This window comes from Chiloscyllium plagiosum, chromosome 14 (genome assembly GCF_004010195.1).
Source record: "Chiloscyllium plagiosum isolate BGI_BamShark_2017 chromosome 14, ASM401019v2, whole genome shotgun sequence".
Classification (NCBI taxonomy): domain Eukaryota; kingdom Metazoa; phylum Chordata; class Chondrichthyes; order Orectolobiformes; family Hemiscylliidae; genus Chiloscyllium; species Chiloscyllium plagiosum.
The window spans coordinates 26,843,179-26,864,963 of NC_057723.1; the positions used below are offsets into that span (position 1 = coordinate 26,843,179).

Sequence of the window (21,785 nt, forward strand, 5' to 3'; positions counted from 1 at the left end):
ATCAGTATGAATGATCATGAGATTTTGGTTGGTATTATAAGAATGTACTGTCACTGTTATAACTAATATTGCCTTTTATTAAATGCTGTGTGAAATCTGTGAGGTTGTAGTAAAATAAATAAATTTATACTTGCCCAGCATTTTTAATGAATCTATCTTTGTACCTTGATTTCTAGCGAAATTGGGAGGCTTCAGAATGATTGTGCTGAACTTTGTTGGTATGGAATCAGGAGGTGCTAGCTGATGCTGTCTTAAGTTTTTTTATACATATAGCAAGTATGTATGTACCTGTGCTAGACCTGGGGTAAGCTTAAAACTAGCAAAAGTTTGTTGGGGTAATTACATGGCTGAAATTCCTGATTTCATCCTTAACTAGTTGTTAATGTGTATTCTATTTAAGCATATTTCTGAACTGCCAAGAATATATAAATCTTACACATGTTTTAAAAAAAAATTCTTCAATTTTTTTAATGCAAGATGCTTCACACAAAAGAGAGGGAGAAAGAATTCTATAGTCATTGTTGGGAAAGGTTTTGATAAATTTCTTTGAAATGTTTAAGCACCTAGAGTCTGATACTTTTGGGCAAAGATCTCGAGTGAAGTTTGAAGTCTGAATTTATCATCAACGATGGACTTCCACTATTATCAGAATTTGGATATTCAGGCATTTTTGCTTCAAGTTCTGCAACTTAACTGGCTACTACAGAAGTTGTTACACCAAGATGCACACAACAGGGGTAGAAGTCACAAGATGTTAGCAAGCCACCCATACTCTAAGCTTACAATTACATTTGTCCAAAAATCCCCCTTTGTTTGTAAAAACAAAAACTATATTTTTTCAGTTGTCAAATACTAATTTACCCAATATACATGGTTGTAAATTATGATTAGGAGAAAGTGAGGACTGCAGATGCTGGAGATCAGAGCTGAAAAATGTGTTGCTGGAAAAGCGCAACAGGTCAGGCAGCATTCAAGGAGCAAGAGAATCGAAGTTTCGGGCAAAAGCCTTTGTTCAGGAATGAGGAGGGTGTGCCAAGCAGGCTAAGATAAAAGGTAGGGAGGAGGGACTTGTGGGAGGGGCGTTGGGAATGCAATAGGTGGAAGGAGGTTAAGGTGAGGGTGATGGGGTGGAGGCGGAGAGTTCGGGAAGAAGATTGCAGGTCAAGAAGGCGGTGCTGAATCCGAGGGTTGGGACTGAGATTGGGTGGGGGGAGCTGTTATGAATCCAGAAAATATTTATTGGTTCTATTGTAAAAATTCTACTCTTCTGGACAGTAGTAAAGCAGCAAACATTGAAGTGATTGGTCACCCTTCAAATCTCTCTGAAATTCTAGGTAATCACTTTTTTGACCACTTCATTTTAAAATCTTAACATTTCTAAATTTTTCTTACATTATTCCCTCAGTATATTGTATTGTGTACTTTTTTTCTGTATCTTAGAACAGAGTGGAAATCTCACAAGAGAAGGAAACTTCTAAGGGTGAGGTGTTGCCATTTCCCCCACCAACCCAACCTCCACTCCCTGCACCTTCCCCTGCAACCGCAAGAAATGCAAAACTTGCGCCCACACCTCCCCCCTCACTTCCCTCCAAGGCCCCAAGGGATCCTTCCATATCCGTCACAAATTCACCTGCACCTCCACACACATCATTTACTGCATCCGCTACACCCGATGTGGCCTCCTCTACATTGGGGAGACAGGCCACCTACTTGCGGAACGTTTCAGAGAGCACCTCTGGGACACCCGCACCAACCAACCCAACCGCCCTGTGGCTGAACACTTTAACTCCCCCTCCCACTCTGCCAAGGACATGCAAGTCCTTAGTCTCCTCCTTCGCCAGACCATGGCAACACAACGCCTGGAGGAAGAGCGCCTCATCTTCCGCCTAGGAACTCTCCAACCACAAGGGATGAATGCAGATTTCTCCAGCTTCCTCATTTGCCCCCCACCTTATCTCAGTCCCAACCCTCGGACTCAGCACCGCCTTCTTGACCTGCAATCATCTTCTCAACCTCTCCACCCCCACCCCCTCTCCGGCCTATCACCCTCACCTTAACCTCCTTCCACGTATCCCATTCCCAACGCCCCTGCTGCGCTCTTCCAGCAATACATTTTTAAGCTGGAAATTATGATTTATTAGCAAATGTATGTTAACTCTAGTCAGTTCCCTTCAGCCTAGTTAACCTTCTCTGGACTGTCTCCAATGCTAGCATTCCTTAGATAAAGGGCCCAAAACTATTCGCTGTATTCTAGCTATGATCTGATGTGTTCCTTGTACAGTTTTAGCAAAACATCCTACTTTTATACTCCATTCTGTTTGAAATAATGGCCAGCATTCCATTTGCCTTTCCCATTACCTTTTGATCTTGTATTCTAGCTTTGTGATTCATGGGTGAGGACTCCCAAACCCTTCTGCAGCTTTCAGCAGTTTTTATATTGTTAAATAATAATTAGCTTTACTATTCTTCATGTCAAAATGTGTAGCTTCACATCTCTCCACATATTCTATTTGCCAAATTTCTGCCTACATGCTGAACCTACCTGTACCTCTGCAGATTCTGCGATGTTCTTGTCACTTGTCTTTCCAATCTTTTTTTTTTGTCATCCACAAATGTAGCTATAATATATTTACTTTCCTCATCCAGGTCATCATTAAAGCCTGAATGTTGCCCAGTTTCAGGAGCATACGGAACTGAACTATTTCAGTATTTGAGAAGTTGGAAATGGTGCTAAACACTGCTATCATCCGCAAACGTCCTCACATTAGACCTATGATGAGGCAAAATGATGAAGTAGCTGAAAGCAGATGGGTCAAGGGCACTAACTAGCCTGAGGAATTCATACAACAATATACTGGAATCAAGACGATTGACTTCTAACAGTCACAACCATCATCTTTGGTGCTAGTTATGACTTCAACCAATACAGTGTTTCCCCTTGATCCCCACTGTCTCCAGTTTTGCTAGGGCTTCTTGATATCATACTCTGTCAAAGGTGGCCTTGATGTTAAAGGCAGTCACTCACTCACCTAAACATTGGAAATCAGCTGTTTTTTGTCCATGTTTGAAACAAGGCTGTAATGAGGTCAAGAGATGAGTGGACTGACGACACAAAAACTGAGTAGGTTCGAACAGATTTGATTGAATTGTTGATTACCTTTCTATTGCTTCTCTTTTTATTTTAAATTCACTTGTGGGACATGGGCACCACTGGCTGGCCAGCATTTATTACCCATCCCTAGTTGCCCTTCAGAAGTGATGGTGAGCTGCCTTCTTGAACTGCTGCAGTCCATGTGCTGTAGTTGGTCAACAATGCTTTTAGGGAAGGAATTGCAGGATTTTCACCCAGCAACAGTGAAGAAATGATATATTTTCAATGGATGGTGAGCGCCTTGGAGGGCAATTTGCATGTGGTGGTGTTCCCATGTATCTCCTAACCTTGTCCTTCAAGATGGAAGTGGTCATGGATGTGGAATGTGCTATCTAAGGATCTTTGAATTTCTGCAATGCATCTTGTAGGTAGTGGCAGCAGTGTGTACTGAGCATCGATGGTGGAGGGAGTGGATACTTGTGGATGTTGTACCAATCAAGTAGGCTACTTTTGTTCTGGTTGGTGATTTTGGAGCTTCACCCATCCAGACAACTGGGAAGCATTACTGACTGTGCCTTGTAGTTGGTGGACAAGCTTTGGGGAGTCAGGAGGTGAGTTTCTTGCTGCAGTATTCCTGGTCTCAGACCTGCTCTTGTAGCCACTGTTTATATGGCAAATCTAGTTGAGTTTTGGTTAATGGTAACTCTAAGGATATTGATAGTGGGGGATTCAGTGTTGATAATACCATTGAATGTCAAGTTGTGGTTGGTTAGATTGTCTCCTTTTGGAGATGATCATTGTCTGGTTTTTGTGTAGCATGAATGTTACTTCCACTTGTCAGCCCAAGCCTGGATATTGTCCATATCTTGTTGGATTTGAACATTGACTGCTTCGGTATCTGAGTTACAAATTGTGCTGAACAATGTGTGATCATTGGTAAACATCCCCACTTCTGACTTTATGGAAGGAAAGTCATCAAAGCAGTTGAAGATGGTTGGATCTAGGAAACAATTCTGAGGAACTCGTCCAAAGATGTCCTGGCGCTAAGTAACTGACCTCCAAAAACACCGACCATTTTCCTGTGTGCCAGCAATGACTCTAGCCAGCAGGGAATTTGTCCTTGATATCGATTTGATTCCACTTATGTTTAGATTCCTTGATGCTTGGTTGAATGTGACCTTGGGCCATCAGTTTCACCTCACTCTGGAATTTGGCTCTTTTGTCCATGTTTGAGCTAAAGCTGTAATGAGGTGAATGGGCTGCTCAAACCCAAACTGAATGTCACTGACCAGCTTACTGCTGAGCAGATACTGCTTGAGAGCACTGTTGATAACATCTTCCATCACCTTTACTGATGATTGAGAGTTGAGTGGTAATTGGCTGGGTTGGATTTGTCCTGCTTTTTGTGTGCTAGACATACCTAGCAATTATTCACATTGTCAAGTAGATGCCAGTGTTGTAACTACTGGAAGGGCTTGGCTAGGAAACTGGCAAGTTCTGGAGTACAAAGTTTCAGTACTATTGAAGGAACGTGTCAGGACCCATAGTTTTTGCAGTATCCAGTGCCACCAACCATTTCTTGATATCATTTGGAGTGAATTAAATTGGCTGAAGACTGCCATCTGTGATGTTTGGGACTCCTGGAGGAGGTTGTGCACTTCTGGCAGAAGATTGCTTCACTGATTGAGGTGCTAATTGGCTGGTTTGAATTTGCTCTGTATTATGAGCTGAGGACATATCTGTGCAATTTTACACATTGCCAATGTTGTAACAGTATTGAAACAGCTTAATTAGCTGAATGACAAGTTCTGGAGCACAAGTGTTCAGTCCAATTGCTGGAATATTGTCAGAACCCACAGCCTTTGCAATATCCAGTGCTTTCAACCATTTTTTTGATATCACATGGAATGAATCAAATGGGTTCAAGACTGGTGTCTCTGCTGGGAACTTCTATGGGAAGCCAAAATTTATTATCCATTCAGCTCCTCTGGCTGAATGTGGACGCAAATATTTCAGTTAAAGATTGAGAAACTATAACAGAAGGTTGGCCTGTGGCAAATTGAAATGGGAAGTGACTGAGGAATTCCAATTCATATTTGCAAATAGAATTAACTGTTCAGAAAAGCATATTTTCCAAGTTTTGATTTATTGAATGCAATATGCAAGATTGGAAGATGTTTTTATACCTTTGGATAATGGGTATGGGAAATAGTGAATGGATGTATTTTATCTCTTAAAGTATGATGAAGTCCCAGGTATATGAGAACAGGATTGAGGATAATGGAGCACTGAAGAGGGAAGGAGTGGATTACAGGTTGTTAAAAATGATCTATTTCGTATGAAGGCTGAGGGATAGGAAATGAGAATAAATTTTACTATATTTATGGGTAGAGGGGAAAGATGAAGCTAGAAATATGGGAAGTTGGATGGAATCTTCAAAAAGATCTTAAGTAATCCATGGGGCTGAAGAAAAGGAAGCATATTTCAGAAGCTTTTCTGTGGAATTTAGTATTACCATTGCAATGTCATAGTTGGGAAAGAAGTGAATAGACTCTGGTAGCAAAGCAGGAAGACATGCAGTCCAAGTAGAACACTTGAGATCACCAATTCTTAACCTTCAATGTTTTTCAGTTGATTTTTGGATGACCAGCATTTTTAGTCTTGATTTTTGTTTGGATCAAAATGTTCAGTATTTTGAAGCTAATTGTTGAAATGACATAACTTCAGGGAAAGTGTCATCTGTAGTCACATAGGCCAAAAATAAATGTGCGAGGAGAAAGTGAGGTCTGCAGATGCTGGAGATCAAAGTTGAAACTTTATTGCTGGAACAGCACAGCAGGTCAGGCAGCATCCAGGGAACAGGAGATTCGACGTTTCGGGCACAGGCCCTTCTTCAGGAATGAGCAGAGAGTGTTCAGCAGGAGAAGATGAAAGGTAGGGAGGAGGGACTTGGAGGAGGGGCGTTGGAAATGTGATAGGTGGAAAACCTATCACATTTCCTATCACATTTCCAACGCCCCTCCTCCAAGTCCCTCCTCCCTACCTTTTATCTTCTCCTGCTGAACACTCTCTGCTCATTCCTGAAGAAGGGCCTGTGCCCGAAACGTCGAATCTCCTGTTCCCTGGATGCTGCCTGACCTGCTGTGCTGTTCCAGCAATAAAGTTTCAACAAAAATAAATGTGCACCATTACAATTCAATAGTAGCACTGTTCCTTTCCTATATTTTAATTTTATTATTTGTTCTGTTTTTGTTTGTAGATACCATGTATTGGATGAAGTTGAGGTGTATGGGAATTCTGAAGTGACTTCATTTACAGTTGCAGGTAGAGGCTATTTCTGGTGACCTAATACAATTGACCTAAAGTGACATTTAAAGGTTCTGATCCCATTAAGTGTCAGTTTTTTTTCCAACCTTGGGGGTCTGTGAACTTGAGCATAGATCTGACCCATTATTTTATCTGTTAAAGTTTTATTTGAATGACTTTTGTGCTATTGCCCACTTCTGCCTTGTTGACTCCTGCTTAAATTGTTTCATGGCTGTCCTAGCCAGCCTCCTTCCCCTTTTGTCATGAATAAACTTCAACTTTTTAATGATCTCCATTGAGACTGATGACTTTTTTTTTTAAAAGTGCCTATTGATTGATTGTCTAATTTACATTTTAATCCTTTATATAACAAACTAAAATTAACAATGTCTATTATTGTGATGGATAGAAAACTGGTATGACAGACCAGAAACCAGGAGTAGGCATATTAGGAACTTTTTTCTGAATGTCAGGCAGTATCTAATAGGGTACCACAGGGATCAGTGCTGGGACCTCTGCTATTCACAATTTATGTGAATGATTTTGATGAGGGAACTAATTGACTAATACCTTGAAATTTGCAGATGACACAAAAGATAAGTGGAAGGCAGATGCAGAGGTGCTTCAGTATGATTTGAACAGTATGATATGCTCAAGTAGAGTGAGTAGGCAAATGCATGGCATATGAAGTTTATTGTGGATAATTGAGAGGTTATCTATTTTGGTTTCAAAATCAGGGGGCAGATTATTATCTGAATTGCTGTAAATTGAGAGGGGGCAATGTGCAATGAGACCTGGTGTCCTAGTACAATAGTCGCTGAAGGTAAGCATTCTGGTGCAGAAGAGAGTAAAGAAGGCAAATGATATGTTGGCCTTCATAACAAGAGGCATCTAGTACAGGAGCAGGGATATTTTGCAGCAGTTATGTAGAGTCTTGGTGGTACCACATTGAAGTATTGTGTGTAGTTTTGGTTTCCTCCTCTGAGAATGGAATTTCTTGCCATAGGGGGAGCATAACAAAAGTCTACCAGACTGATTCCTGGGTTGGCAGGACTAATGTATAAAGAGAAATTGATTGGTTAGGATTATATTTGATGGACTTCAGAAGAATGGAGTGGTGGGATTTTATAGAAACCTATAAAATTATAACAGAACTAGACAGGTGTGAGGATATTATGGCTTTAAGAGGTGTATTTTGTCTGGGCTTTTTTCATGAAGAAAGGTTGAGACAGAGCTGACAAGTGGTCTGCTCAAAGTCAATAAACAATTTGTGAAGCCTTGGGTTTTTTTAAAATTTGGAAGTGTAGGGGAATCCTGAGTGGGTAGTGCCAAGCTCCCACAACCAGGATTTTTTAGTTTTCAGTTGCTGGGGTCTTGAAGCTGAATGTGGAAATTCTTATTCCCATTTTATGTTACAACTAAAAGCTGGGGTTATCTTCCTGCTTCTACAAATGCTTGTGAGATAATCTGTTTTACTGCATTTTCCTTTGCCAGGAATGTGTTTATGGGATGCTACTATATTGGAACAGTAAATTGTAGTTTATATATATTATACATTATTTTGTTAAGCATTTCAACAAAGTTACAGGAAGGTAAGCTAATTCCATTCTTTTTGTCTGTATTTTAACTGGTGTAAAACTAAAGTGGGTTCTACTTAAAGCTGAGTAGTTTGACCACTGAATTGCATCTGGAATACAATGCCTTACACTCACTTTGAAATATGAAAAAGTTAGGGTCTAGACTATCCTCTCAATATATTTTGAGGGGTTTTGTCTAGTCCATAACACAAGGTAGATGCAGGAAGGATGTCCCTGATTGCAGGGGTGTCCAGAACCAGGACACAGTTGAAGGATAAGGAGTAAATCATTTAGGACTGAAATTAGGATAAATTTATTCACCCAGAGAGTGAGCCTGTGGAATTCACTACTACAGAAAGCAGTTGTGGACAAAATATAATGATTTTAACAAGGAATTGGCTAAGCACTTAGTGTTAAAGAGCTAAAAGGGTGTGGGGATAAAGTAGTAATAGGCTTTAGAGTTGGATGATCAGCAATTTCATCATTCATGGCAGAGCAGGGTGAAAGGGCCATCTCCTCCTATTGTTTGATTCTTACTAGGCACGAACAAAATAAAATATAGAGAAAGTATTCTCTAGTAACTTAACTGAAAACCCCCTGCCATATTTGCACATTACACTGCACTCTCACCAGTGATGTGGTTTTGTGATTTTTAAAAGTCCAAAATGCTTCCTGTTTCAATAGAACCTCTTTCTATGCTTTACCAAGGTGAATCTTTCCATGTTCTTCAGTTCCTTTCATTCAACCCTCTAGCATAATTGATTTGAGCTTTCTGTTTTAGGTACCCTCTGATTCTGTGGTCTTTGATTTTTTCTTCTTCATTGTATGTAGATTCTGTCCTTTATAAGCTCTCCATTTAGCAGTCAACCCAAAATCAGTCCCTTTCTTTTACCTGGCATTACAGCACCTGTTTTGGGTGATCTCAAAACTATTTCATTGTTCTGGGAGTCTGTGTCTCTGCAAGGAGCAAGCACGTCACTTAGGCCCTGTCCCACCACAACCAAATCTAATGGGCTATCGTCAGCGGTTGTGGGTCACAGTTGTCATCACAACTCCATTTTACTTTGAGTTAAAGGCGACTGTTTAAAATGTAACCATCTTGTGAAGTCCTGTGTTTTTAACAAAGTAATTGTAAACACTGCAAGTTGTTGTTCACCCATAATCTCTATCTTTACTAGCCTACATTGCTTTCCACTGCTTGCACTGAATTTGACATTTTGATCCATTTGTGACTTTAACTCCCTAATTCTGTAACCTATCTTACCTCAAGTTGCTGTTTCTACTCTATTGTGGATCTCACCACTTCCCCTCTCCTCCATTCTATTACTTGCTGGAGAATTCCCCTCTTTTCCTCCTGAACTACTACAACTACCCCACCTTTATAATGACCCTCTTTAAAACCCACCTCTTCCACCAAACATTTGTCATCCTACCTCTGGCTTAGCATTTGTTTTTTTTTCTTCTTGCATCGTATTTGGTATTTTTCTTATGTTTAAATGCATTCTATAAATGCAAGTGGTTGATGATAAACTTCTTCAAAATACATGGTAATAGTATAGATTCTAGTGTGTCAACGTATTTTGACCTGCATCTTAGAAGTGCGATGATCCTTTACTTTGTCAGAGTTGTTTTTCAACTCGAAATGCACCATAAATTTTGCCAAACTATGTATAACAGCAATTTTAGAATACATACTAATTAAGGTGTCTTGATAGTAAAGGGGGCAAGATAAATCCCGTTCAAGGAAAAAGGATTTTAAATGAAATAAATCTGTTGCACATTGTAAATGTAAAACTTAGAAATGGAAGGTTCCATGAAGTTCTGAGGTTTTTAGCCTAACGTAAGCTCCTGATACTATATATTACCACTTAGGGTCTCGACTGGTTTCTGCTCTTAGAAAATCCTTAGTGCGGCCTGCACCTGTAGAAAATTTTTCTCCTTTTTCATATTTCCAGTTTTGTGCTCTTTGGGTGTTTGTACTTCAATGAAGATACTGAAATAATAATTCCTTTGGTCACATCAGAGATTTCAAACTATCTACAATCTAGGAATATTACACACTTTCAACAATAAACATAATCTGCCTAATAAACTGAGCAGATGCATTCAATGAGACAAATCCTTCAACGTGAATGTCCGATTCAATGCTAGAAAATCTACTTTCAAAATCCTTAAATATAAAGAGAGCAATGGTGTTTAATGCAGCCCAATCTCTTAACAATCTTATTACAACACATCAAATTGAATTAATATGTTGTCCTTCATATTGCCAGTGGACTTGCATGCCACTGACCACAAAATCCAATCCATTGTACCTAAACCCCAGCAAGCTACTGTAAAATTTGGATGCACATTTAATTGATTACCGTTTCAACGTTGCAATCAGTTTTTTCTGAAAGAATTAATGTCAAGTACATGACATATTTGATAAAAATGACTCCAAACTTAGGATATTTGTGAGCAATGTTTTGACTAAGTTTTTAAACTTGACAAAAATGAAATATACTTCTTGAAATGGTTATCATTCTTGCACTTTAGATATATTGACAATAATTGTAAATTGTGCTGTGATGAATTAATTGAATTTTATGCTATTTTTAACTGTAATTTTTAATTAGGTAAAACAGTTTCTAAATTACAAGCAAGCAAGGAGATCACTCTTGAACAGAAAAAGTTACATGCAGTTTCTCTCCGAGATGAGCAGAAGAAATCAGTAAGAGACAACTAGCATAACATCATAAATTGCAACCTTTTATGCCTTGAAATGCTACCAATACTTTGTTTTTGGTCAGCTTTGATCATAGGAAGGAAAACAGTGTGAAATTTAATTGTAAAAGGTTGGCCAGTGCAAACCTGCTCATCTTAAAATTCAGCATGCTGTTGTGTAAATAAATAGGTGCAAAATAATCATAGAAACTTGTGAGCCCACATAATTTTTAATCAACTAGTTCGGACATGTTCTTTTGAGATAAATCAATCAATAGTTTGTTTTTCAAAAATGGCAACAAGTTATATATATTTCATTGCACATTATAGTTCCACGTGTTGATTTTCCAGTATGTCACAGTTTCTTAGAGCTTGCTGTTTTTGTGAAAGACAGATTGCTGACTCTTGTTGTCCACCATTTCAACTTTGATACTATCCATTCTTGATCTGTTTTAAAACTTCAATATTGATCCTCTGTCTTGTTTTCAATTTGCGTATTTCATGTATTGATGCCGCATTCAGTGCAGCAGTTTTGTTGCTGAATTCCTTTTTAGAGTTTTCTTCTAATATTTTTGTGAAGTAAAGTGTATAACTGTTTCCACAAAAGTTTGGGACTCCACAGCTAAGGTGCGTTTTGTTATTTTTCTGATCTTTATACCATCCCAAGCTAAAGGGCAGGATTTCCTTTACTTTCCTAAAAGAAACATTAAGCCATCATGTACTTAAAAACCCATCAGATTTATATAAGCATCGCTAAACCAAGAAATTTCAAGTTCCTAGCATTTCCCATTGATGAAAATTTCAAAACCTGATACTGAATTTTTTAGTGTTTTGTTTGGCCAAATAAATTCCATCTTGGTATTTTCATAGATGGACTCCATTCTAATACTTCAGAACTGGCAACTGGTCTTGTTTGGGTACCCATATAATTCAGCTGTCCAATCAGAGTTTGCAATTTCTCTCTGTTTTGGAAGCTGCTCCATTTTTTACTTAAGCCATACTTTGACTAACGTCAATGGGGCTAACATTTCCAAGTAGGATTGCCGACATAATGTCACACTTGATCAATTTGGCCAGATTTTTAATCCAATGTACTTAAAAGTCCTTGAAGTCTGACTTCAAATTTTGAATTCTGTTTTAAGCCTATTTATGACAATGTTTTCAAACAATGTCCTCCCACATAAAATCATCTAGATACATCATAAAGATGTCTGAAAGCTATCTTTCTGATGCCAATAAAACATGACTGCCTATTTTTAACTGAAAACAATTCAATTTTAATAAGACAGATCTTGCTGAGGAGTCGCAAACTATAGAGATATCCTTTTCAGCCATATACATATTTATTTACTTTTCAGGAGGTCCTCACTGCACTTGCGTCTTTTTTTTTGCAGGATGAATAAACATTTTTATCTTGAGCTGATCTTTGTGCAGAATTGCAGCTTTAATAACAATTTATCTACACTCCAAAGCAATTATTGTAGAAAGCCCCAGATCTCTAGTTTTTCTTCAAAACTTTGTGCTGCTAGCTTTGCTTAGGGACTCCTGTTTAGTGCAAATCTACATGAGTTATGGGCTTGTTGTCCCTAATCTGGCACCTCTGTGTACATCCAAAATCTGTCCAGCTTTGTAGATCTTATTGTTTGAACATCTAGTTTGTTCATGGCGACTGAGTCATCTTGATCATTTTGGTTTCTGTTCCTTGTGATATTCCTGGTTTGTCCTATGGTTCTTGAACTTATTAATCTACACCCTCTCTTTTTCTCTCTCTCTAAATCTTTCCAGTGGTTTGGGTCCTAGATTTTGCACATCGTCTGAACCATTTTCCTTCTCGATTTTAGGAGTTCTGAAATAACGAGAGTTGTTTGGACATCCTGTACACTTTAATCGTAACTTCATTAGGAATTAAAGAGAAACAATAATGACCAAAATATCCTTAACTAATTATGGATATTCTAAGAGATGCAGAAGGCTTTATGATTAACGTAAAGGTTGCTTGTTTTTTTTTTGACTGGACTAAAATGGGAGAAGAAACCACTTTAAGGAAAATGTGGTGTTTGCTATTTTAACATAAGTTACTGGTGCACATTGTGGGCTGTACATAAAATTATGCTTTATTGGAACAGTGAAGGGATGGTGTACATTGGTGTGCATATAAAGAAATTATTGCAAGGATTGTGAAATTCTGATGAGAAATTCTTTTGATGGGTTTTCAGTTGGCATAACATGTGCATTCAGACCTGCTAAGTGCAGAAGCAAGTCTTGATTTTGTTCCTGGGCAGGTGGCTATAGCCTTGTGTATGGACAATGCATCAGAAACCTCCAACCTGTGAAGAGAAAGTATCAGTATTTCTTCTCTTTCCATGCTGCCATCCCATCCTGAATGGAGAAGTAAAAGAGAGTTCCCTGGTTAGCTAGCTACTTTTTCCTTGCCTTTCTGGTATGAACAACACACTTTGCAAGTGCCTTGTTGAAAGAAAAAAGTAAAACCACCTTCACATGCTCTGAAGAGGCAAGTTCTCAACTTGTAAATGAAAGTCTGTGAATTGGTGAACCCACAATTTCATGTTATCAGCAAAGAGCTGGAAGGAATCATAATGAACTAAAAGAAATCTCATTGATTTCTATGGTCCAAAGTAGTGCTTTTAAAATCTTTCCCTGCTGTGTTTGTTGTCCTTCTACATTATTCAGGTCTAGTAAGTTTTTGTCTCTGTGCGAATGGGAGTTTATGAAAGGGCTAAAGTTTAAGTTATGCAGTCAAAGATCAGCAATTCAACCACTTTACATTTTTTGCCATTTGTGATGATGTGGCTTTAAAAGGTGTGTTTGGTCCGTGTCTTTTTATATATATTTTTATTGAAAAAGTTTTTTTTAATATTACAATAAAACTAAAACCATACAATTCAAAACAGTACAAAGAAAAACAGCAAAACTACACTTGTGCAAATACATAGATATATAAAAGAAAAAAAACCTAATCACATAAATAAATAAAAAGGCTCAGCGAGACAAAACAATAGCTGTCTACCATTGAGAGTATTAATTTATACATATTCATAAGTTTGTAATTCTTCCTGTCTGAGTGTTAGATTCATTAAACACAATCGTTATGGCTATGTACAAGCTCTTCGTGGTGAGGCAGGAAAATCTGTGTTCAGGTAATCTAAAAAGAGTGCCACGTTTTGTACAGATTCTCAGTTTTGTGGTGCACCATACTTGTAAGAAAATCCAAAGGGACATGCTCGATGATTAACTTACGCTAGTCTGACAAACCCGGGGGATGTTTGGACACCTAAACTAGCAGAATATTTTTTCCTGCGTAAAAAGTAAGAATATTGAAATTTATTTTGTGTGCGCATCTAAAGGAAGTACACTAGCTCGGCCAAGAAGAAGAGAGAATGGGTCCGTCTCCGTTTCTGTCCCAAAGATCCTCTCTATTGCACCTGCCACAATGCTCTAGTATGTCCAGTCTGTGGCGGAACCACAGATAATGAGTGAGAGTCCTCGTACTCGTTTTGCACTTGGGACATGTTGAAGATGCTCCCACTTTAAATTTTGAGATGATTTGGAGCCAAGTGCACCCTGTGGAGAATCTTCAGCTGCAGGGCATAGGTCCTATTGCAAATTGACATCTTTCTTGTGTTTTCCCAAATATCCTCCCACATCTCAGAGGAGATCTCAACACCCAGCTCTCTCTCACACCTTACAAAGCCACTTGGTCTCGTCTGAGGAACCAAACCCGACACGGTAATCGTGCTGACAGAAAGTGTACTCTTAGTACTAAGCATTATCTTCTCTATGTCGGATCTATAGGAATCTGTTAGAAATGCAGTTCTTTTTTGAATGAAATCCTTGATTTGGAAAAAATGGAAGCGGTCCCTGCTAGGTAGCTCATACTTCCAAACTAATTGGTCAAAAGACATCATTGTGTCCCCCTCAAATAAGTCCCCCAGGCAAGACACACCCTTAGCTGCACAGAGTTTAAACCCAGAGTCTATCATTCCCCGTTGAAAACCCAACATGCTAATTATACATGTAAGAAATGATGTTTTGGCAATATTGTCTTCACTTTGCCACATTGCCCTCCATGTTTTAATCGTACTGATAACTATTGGGAAATGGCAATATTCCTTAGCGGTCCTCATTTTGCGCAGGAATAGCAAACTAATAAGGGGGCACCTTGCCGGAGAGGTTTCGATATCTAACCATGTTGGAAGAGGGTCCCCATAGGCCCAGTCACACTCATAAGGTAAAAGCAAGCTTAGTTGACGGTTTTTCATATCTGGGACGTCCACTCCCCCAGACTGTGAGACAGATGCAATTTAGTTAGTTTAACAAGGGGCAGCTTTCAACGTCCGATGAAAGAACTGAACTAACCATTCAGTCTCCTGAATGTTTGTCTAATGAAGATCAAAGGAAGCATAGAGTACAATAGGCGGGGGAGAATATTCATTTTAATGAAGGCTATCTGACCTAACCAGGAAATCAGACGTGCCTCCCATCTTCGAAGGTCTTGTTTGATTTTGTCAAATAAATAGATAAAATTAGCTTTAAACAGCTGATCAAAAATGCGAGTAATGAATATACCTAAATAAAGAAAAAAAACCCTCCTGTGACCACTTAGAGAAATCGAGATTTTCACTGAAAACCAGGTATTTTCAGGAAATCACCCAAAGGCATGGCCTCCAATTTTGTAAAGTTGATCTTGTAAACCAAAAAGGCGCCAAACGAATTGATACATTGCATCAGACCAGGTACTGAAACCGCTGGGTTTGACAAAAAGATATGGACATCATCTGCATACAATGTGTTCTTGTGTGACTTTGACCCCACATCTGGAGCAGATATGTTGGGGTCCCTACAAATGGCCTCCGCCAGCGGCTCAATCAGTAATGTAAAAAGCAAGGGTGAGAGGGGACAGCCCTATCAACTACCCTGAGTATATTAAAATTGTTTTATCGCATGCCATTGGTGAGAACCCTGGCAAGAGGATCACTATAAAGAACCTTGACCCAACTGATAAAGGCTTCGCCCAAGCCAAACCGCTGTAGAGTATAAAAAAGGTATGGCTACTCAACCCAATCAAATGCCTTCTCTGCATCTAGAGAGATTACGAATTCTTGTACAGATTATTGTTGACATGTTTGGATCACATTAAGTAACCTCCTAAAATTATTGGAAGATCTGCAGCCCTTTATTAAAGGCTGTTGGGTCCTCTTTAATAATGGAAGGCAACAGAGTTTTTAGCCTTAGTGCAAGAGTCTTAGATAGGATTTCGAAATCAACATTCAAACATGAGCTGGGCCTATAAGAAGTACAGACCTCCGGGGCCTTCCCTTTTTTAAGAATAAGAGAGATATTGGCCTGTCTTAAGGATAGCAGGGGACAGTCATGATTGTATGAATCATTGAACATGCTGAGTATCAGTGCTGACAGTATGTTTATAAATTCTTCATAAAATTCATTGGCAAGTCAGTGAGGATCAGGTATCTTCCCGCTCTGAAGCTATTTCACAGCCTCCTGCAACTCTTGCACTCTTAATTTGGCATTAAGGAAAGACTCTTGTTCGGGAGTTACATCTGGGAGATCCAGATTCTTGAAAAAGACTCCAAACCTGCCCATCTCACAACTTTCAGACTGATATTTCGGCATTTACTCTGAATTATATCTCCGAAATGCCGCGTTAATCCTTTCAAAATCACAGGTTCGCTTTCCAACACCTTCCCTGATCGAGATGATGGCTTGAGGGACACCTTTTTTTTCCTGTCAAGATACGCTAAGTACTTGCCTGCTTTATCACCATGCTCAAACAACGTTTGCTTTGCAAAAGTGAGCTCCTTCGCTGTCTGTGTGAGCATGGATCTCAATGTGAACCAAACTGCTGTGATTCTCTAGAGCTTAGCCAACGAGGGCCTTCTTGGCTGCCTTCAACCATGTTTCGTTGCTGCTGACCCTTCTGCCGCTTCTTACTAGCAGGGTATGAAATAACTAACTCCCTGGCATAGGCTTTCTCAGTTTTTCCAGCAAATGGATGGGTTACTGGCAGAGTTTGAATTAATGTCTAGGAAAGCCTTGAAATCATTGGAGATGTATTCAACAAACTTACTATCCTTAAGGATGAAGGGATCCATTTGCCAGTGTCCTGGACCTGCTATACTGTCCTTACTCTTAACCAATAAGTACACTGGAGCAAGATCAGACATGGTAATATTCCCAATTTGCAGGACGCTATCGAGTCAAAGTATGCTGCGGGAGTCAAAAAGAGATCAATCCTGGTGCGGATTGGAGAAAAATGTAAAATCCTGCCTCCAGAAGTCCACCAACCCTAGTTCAATACACAAATCCACTAATTGCTTAGATTGTCCAAGGGCCCCTGATACCTTCTTTATAATCTGTCTACCGTGGGATCTATGAGACAATTAAAATCTCCCTCCGTGATAAATATGCCAAGATGCAAGATTAATCGGTTTAGAGAATGCATCTACCAGGAATTTAAGGGGGTGGGCCAGGGAACAGTAAACATATAAAATACCGGATTCTTCTCCATTTATCAAGGCTTTAAGGATTATGAACCTCCTGTCTTTAACACACTTTAGTCACTTAATTGGAAGATTCCTCCTAACAAGTATGGCCACTCCTCTACTCCTAGTATTAAAAGATGAAAAATAAACCCAATCAACCCCATTCTACTGCAGTTTCAAATGTTCTCTAACATCCAGGCAATATCTGCCCTTTCCTTTTTAAGACTGGAAAGCACCTTTTTCCTTTTGATTGGTGAGTGGCTCCCCTTAATGTTCCAGGTACACCATTTAAGCACATCATTAGCCATAAGATTCCGATGCAACATTTTGACTCCAGAGAGGCAGAACTTGAACTACAAATTACTGAGCATCAGTGAAAGAAAATCCACAGAACTTAAAACTACACAACTAAGACAGCTACAACTAACAAACCTATAAAACTTTTAAAAACAATATACAACAAAAACCACATCTAAAACACCAGTGGCACCGAATAGGGGAACTTATCTCCTGCCTAAAGGTGTCACCTACGCACTCCAAAACCTTATTTCCTGTCCTTTTGCCAATATGGCAACCAGGTTAGTTGAATACCAAAACTGGGTTTAAACTGCCCGTAACTAAGCATCTAGTGATCCCAACCACCACCTTAACTCCTGGCTAGAGCCACACCACAGACACAAGCAGAAAAAGAGAAAAGAATAGTAATGTAAACAAAGGAGTTGAAAGTAAATATCCCACCCAACCCTGGTATAGCTTAACTTAGAAGCTAGAAGTGAATACTCTGTCCATCCCAGAGTATAATTTAACACAGATTATTACCAAAAAAACCCCAGCAAGACATCCTTTAAGAACGACAAACTCAAACAACGCTATTATCTGTATCTATTAAATCGTCCAGTCTAAGTTAATATGTCCACAAAGTTTCTTGCTTTCTCTGGCGAGTCAAATAAGTGTACGGATCCATTAAAGGTAAGCCGAAGCACCGCTAGGTATTTGAGCTCTTTCAATCTTTTCTTGATGCCATCTTAGGATTTCCTTTTCCGGATCACCGCCGCTGAGAAGTCCTGTAAATTAAAGCCTTCGGATCTTTAGCCCGGGTTCGGGAAGCTTCCATGATTCTTTGTTTGTCTCTATAATTGTGGAACTGCACCAGGATAGAGCAAGGGCGTTGGTCTGGGTCTGACCTCCTGCCATGACCAGGTGAGCTCTTTCAATCTTCATCCTTTTTCAGCCTCCAAGCTAAGGAATTCCAGCAGCCATTTCTTGAAATATTCCACTGGTTGCTTGCCTTCCTTTCCCTCTGGCAGACTGCCGATATGAACATTTTTCCTCTTGTCCCTGTTCTCAAGATCATCAACCTGATCAAATAAACTACGGACCTGCATTTCCAGGGCTTGGATTCGGTCCTTAGATGAGTCGATCTCAGCTTCCATCACTGTGATTCAGCATTCGACCTTGTTCGATCTTTTCCCAAGGTGTCTCAGCTACTGCTCATGCTTCTGAAGCATAGCAGAGATCGGGGCTAGCTTTTCCTCAGTCTGCATTCCCAGCATCTCTCGAGACTTTGTGAGCTCTGCGACCAAGGTCTGGTAAATAATTAGGTCTGCTGTGCCAATAGGATGGGCCGCAACCCTGGCCTCCGGTGAGCTCGCTCCTTTATTCTGGCATTTCCATGCAATGATAAAAGAGGTAAGAGAGATTCTAGAATCCTGTGATTATTCCAGAATCCTAATCTGTCTAAATGACTTAAGTGGGGTGGGTTCCAGCTCTGCCTTGCCTGTGTTGTGGTGCAGAGTCTAGCACAATGACCTGTCTAGATCACCACCATCTTGGATCACCTCCCAGGTTTCTTTTAGAGATTAAGAAACAGGTGCTGAACAGGCAATGAGAAGATAAACAACTTGTGAGGCCTTGGGTTTTTTAAAATTGGAATAATATAAGCAGCCTGAGATCATGCTGCTGGGCTCTCTCTCTCTCCTTTCTTTCTTTCTTTCTCTCTCTCTCTCTCTCTCTCTCTCTCTTTCTCTCTTCCTCTCCTCTCTCTCTCGCTCTCTCTTTATTTCTCTCTTTTTTATCTTTCTCTTTATCTCTGTCTCTCTTTCTTTATCTCCCTCCCCATCTTCACCTGCATAATATATTTTGAGGGGGTATGGTCTGATCCATAACAGTTACAAACAATTCAGTTATATCAATGGGGAAAAAGATGTGGGTGTTCTTTTAAACTCACTTAGATAATTGGGTGGCTTAATCAAATCTTTGCATTTGTGATCATTTCAGAAAAATAGTGGGGCTTGATCTTTAGTGCACTGCCCCAGTGACTTGTGACAAACAATAAATGCCCAGGAATCGGGCAGTACACAAGTAGACACTTATTATGGCAGTCCTGGGTTATGAACAGGTTCTGTTCTGAAGTGTGTTCGCCAGTCAATTTGTTTGCAAGTCAGAATACAAATGGAGGACATTATAAGACAGCCATCTGTAAGTACATGAAACATTCACATATCGGATCTTTAAAATTTGTACCTGTGTATGGGATTGTATTTGTAAGCACCAGCATTTGTAAGCCAGATAATTCTCAGACCCACTGTTTTAGACCTAACAATATAGTATTTACCACTAGTTGCTTATTTTTGAGATTGTAAATAATAATTCTTCATCCCTTAGGCATAATCTGACTGTTGGAGTTTATCAGACTGAGCTGCTTATTGGTTCAGCAACATCCACCCAGTTTCCCTGACACAGTGCAAAATCTGCACAGCCATATGGTGTCGGGGACATCTGTCTCCATATAGTAGTTTTCAAAATATGATATAACCAATGCTATGTTAATATCTTTTATTCAAATCTGATTTTAAAATACTTTTTCTATGCTAGCTATGTGAAGCTTAAGGTTGACACTAACGCCACTTAACAAGAAGTTGGATAAGATTTTGAAATATGAAGTGGGAAAGTGTGAAGTTCAGCATTTTTTTTAGGAAGAATAAAAGGATATATTATTTTTGAAATGGGGAAAGGTTTTGGAAATCTGAAACATAAAGGGATTTGGGAGTCCTAGATCAGGATTCTCTTAAGGTTAATGTGCAGCTTCAGTTGGGAGTTAGAAAGGCAAATTCAATGTTAATATTAATTTCAAGAGGGCTAGAATACAAGAACAATGATGTATTGCTGAGGCTCTATAAGGTGCTGGTCAGAACACATTTCTGCCATTTGTGTAACAGAACTATTGTGAACAGTTTAGGGCCATTAATCTAAGGATGTATGTGCTGACCTTGCAGGGGGTCAGGAGGAGGTGTACAAGAGTGATCCCAGAGATGAAGGGCTTGTCATATGAGGAGTGGTTAAGGACTCTAAGTCTGTACTCAAAGGAGTTTATCAGGATGAGAGTTATCTCATTGAAACTTACAGAATAGTGAGAAACCTGGATAGAATCAGTGTGGTGACAATGTCTCCACTCGTAGGAGAGATTAGGGCCAGAGGGCACAACTTCAAAGTGAAGAACTCTTTAGAACAGAGGTGAGAAATTTCTTTAGCCACAGACTGCAGAAGGCTATGGAAGCCAAGTCAATGAATTACAGTAGTGCCTTGACTTACGAACTTAATCCGTTCCAGGACCCAGTTTGCGAACCGAAAAGTTCGCGAACTGAATCAATTTTTCCCATTGTTCGGATAGCATAAGAATGCTTGGACGTAGCAATGAACACTGTTCACAGTACATGCGCCAAAGACGAACTGAATGAGATCATGCGGGGCCCGAGAGCTTTTGCGTTCAACAAGTGCATAGCAAAGCAGAACAGTGAAACCACATGGTCGCACACGGGCTTTTTGTATTCGTACCTTCGTTCGTACCTTGAATTTCGTACGTACGTTGAAGCAAAATTTTATGTACAATCCTGTTCGTAAACCGATTTGTTCGTGAACTGGATTGTTCATGTGTCGAGGCGCTACTGTATTTAAAATGGAGATCAGTTCTTGATTAGTAAGCGGATCAAAGGTTATGGCGAAAAGGCAAGAGAATGGAGTTGAAAACATATCAGCCATATTCAAATTCTTCTCCTGTGTCTTAGGGTCTAAGTGTATAATGGCCAAATTGTAGCAAATATACTAACAACTTCTTAATTTGAAATTAAATTGATCCTAGTCTATGAATTCACATTGATGAACAGTTTGCCTCTATTTATAGACATGATGGGAGGTGCTGGTGTTGGACTGCGGTGGGCAAAGTTGAAAATCGCACCACACCAGGCTATAGCCCAACAGGTTTATCTGGAAGTACAGGGTACTAGCTTTTGGAGCACTGCTTCTTCATCAGGTAACTAGTGGGGCAGGATCATAAAACACAGAATTTAGAACAAAAGGTAAGTGTCATACAATTAAACGATATATTGAACAAACCTAGATTGCTGTTAAGTCTTTCTTATTTTAGAATGGGTTGCAGGTTTTGAGCCTTCATATGGAGTCCAGCAGGCTGCAGATTGAAAGGGCTTATCGGGTTACAGTGCACAGGTCAGGGCCGGTGCAGTGCCCCCGCTTGGTCCTAGTGCACTTCCACTCATGTAAGGACAAGCAAAAAATCATAGAAGCTTC

General features: G+C 39.6%; 1 protein-coding gene across 11 annotated transcripts in view; it reads left to right on the plus strand.

The window, feature by feature from the left end:
• LOC122556575 overlaps positions 1-21,785 on the plus strand; it is an 80,603-nt gene that overhangs the window by 35,677 nt on the left and 23,141 nt on the right. For all 11 annotated transcript variants that reach the window (XM_043703403.1, XM_043703405.1, XM_043703402.1 and 8 more), the window contains exons 9-10: positions 6,351-6,415; positions 10,593-10,687. In XM_043703403.1, coding sequence (XP_043559338.1) covers positions 6,351-6,415; positions 10,593-10,687 — 160 coding nt within the window. The remainder of the gene's footprint in view (positions 1-6,350; positions 6,416-10,592; positions 10,688-21,785) is intronic.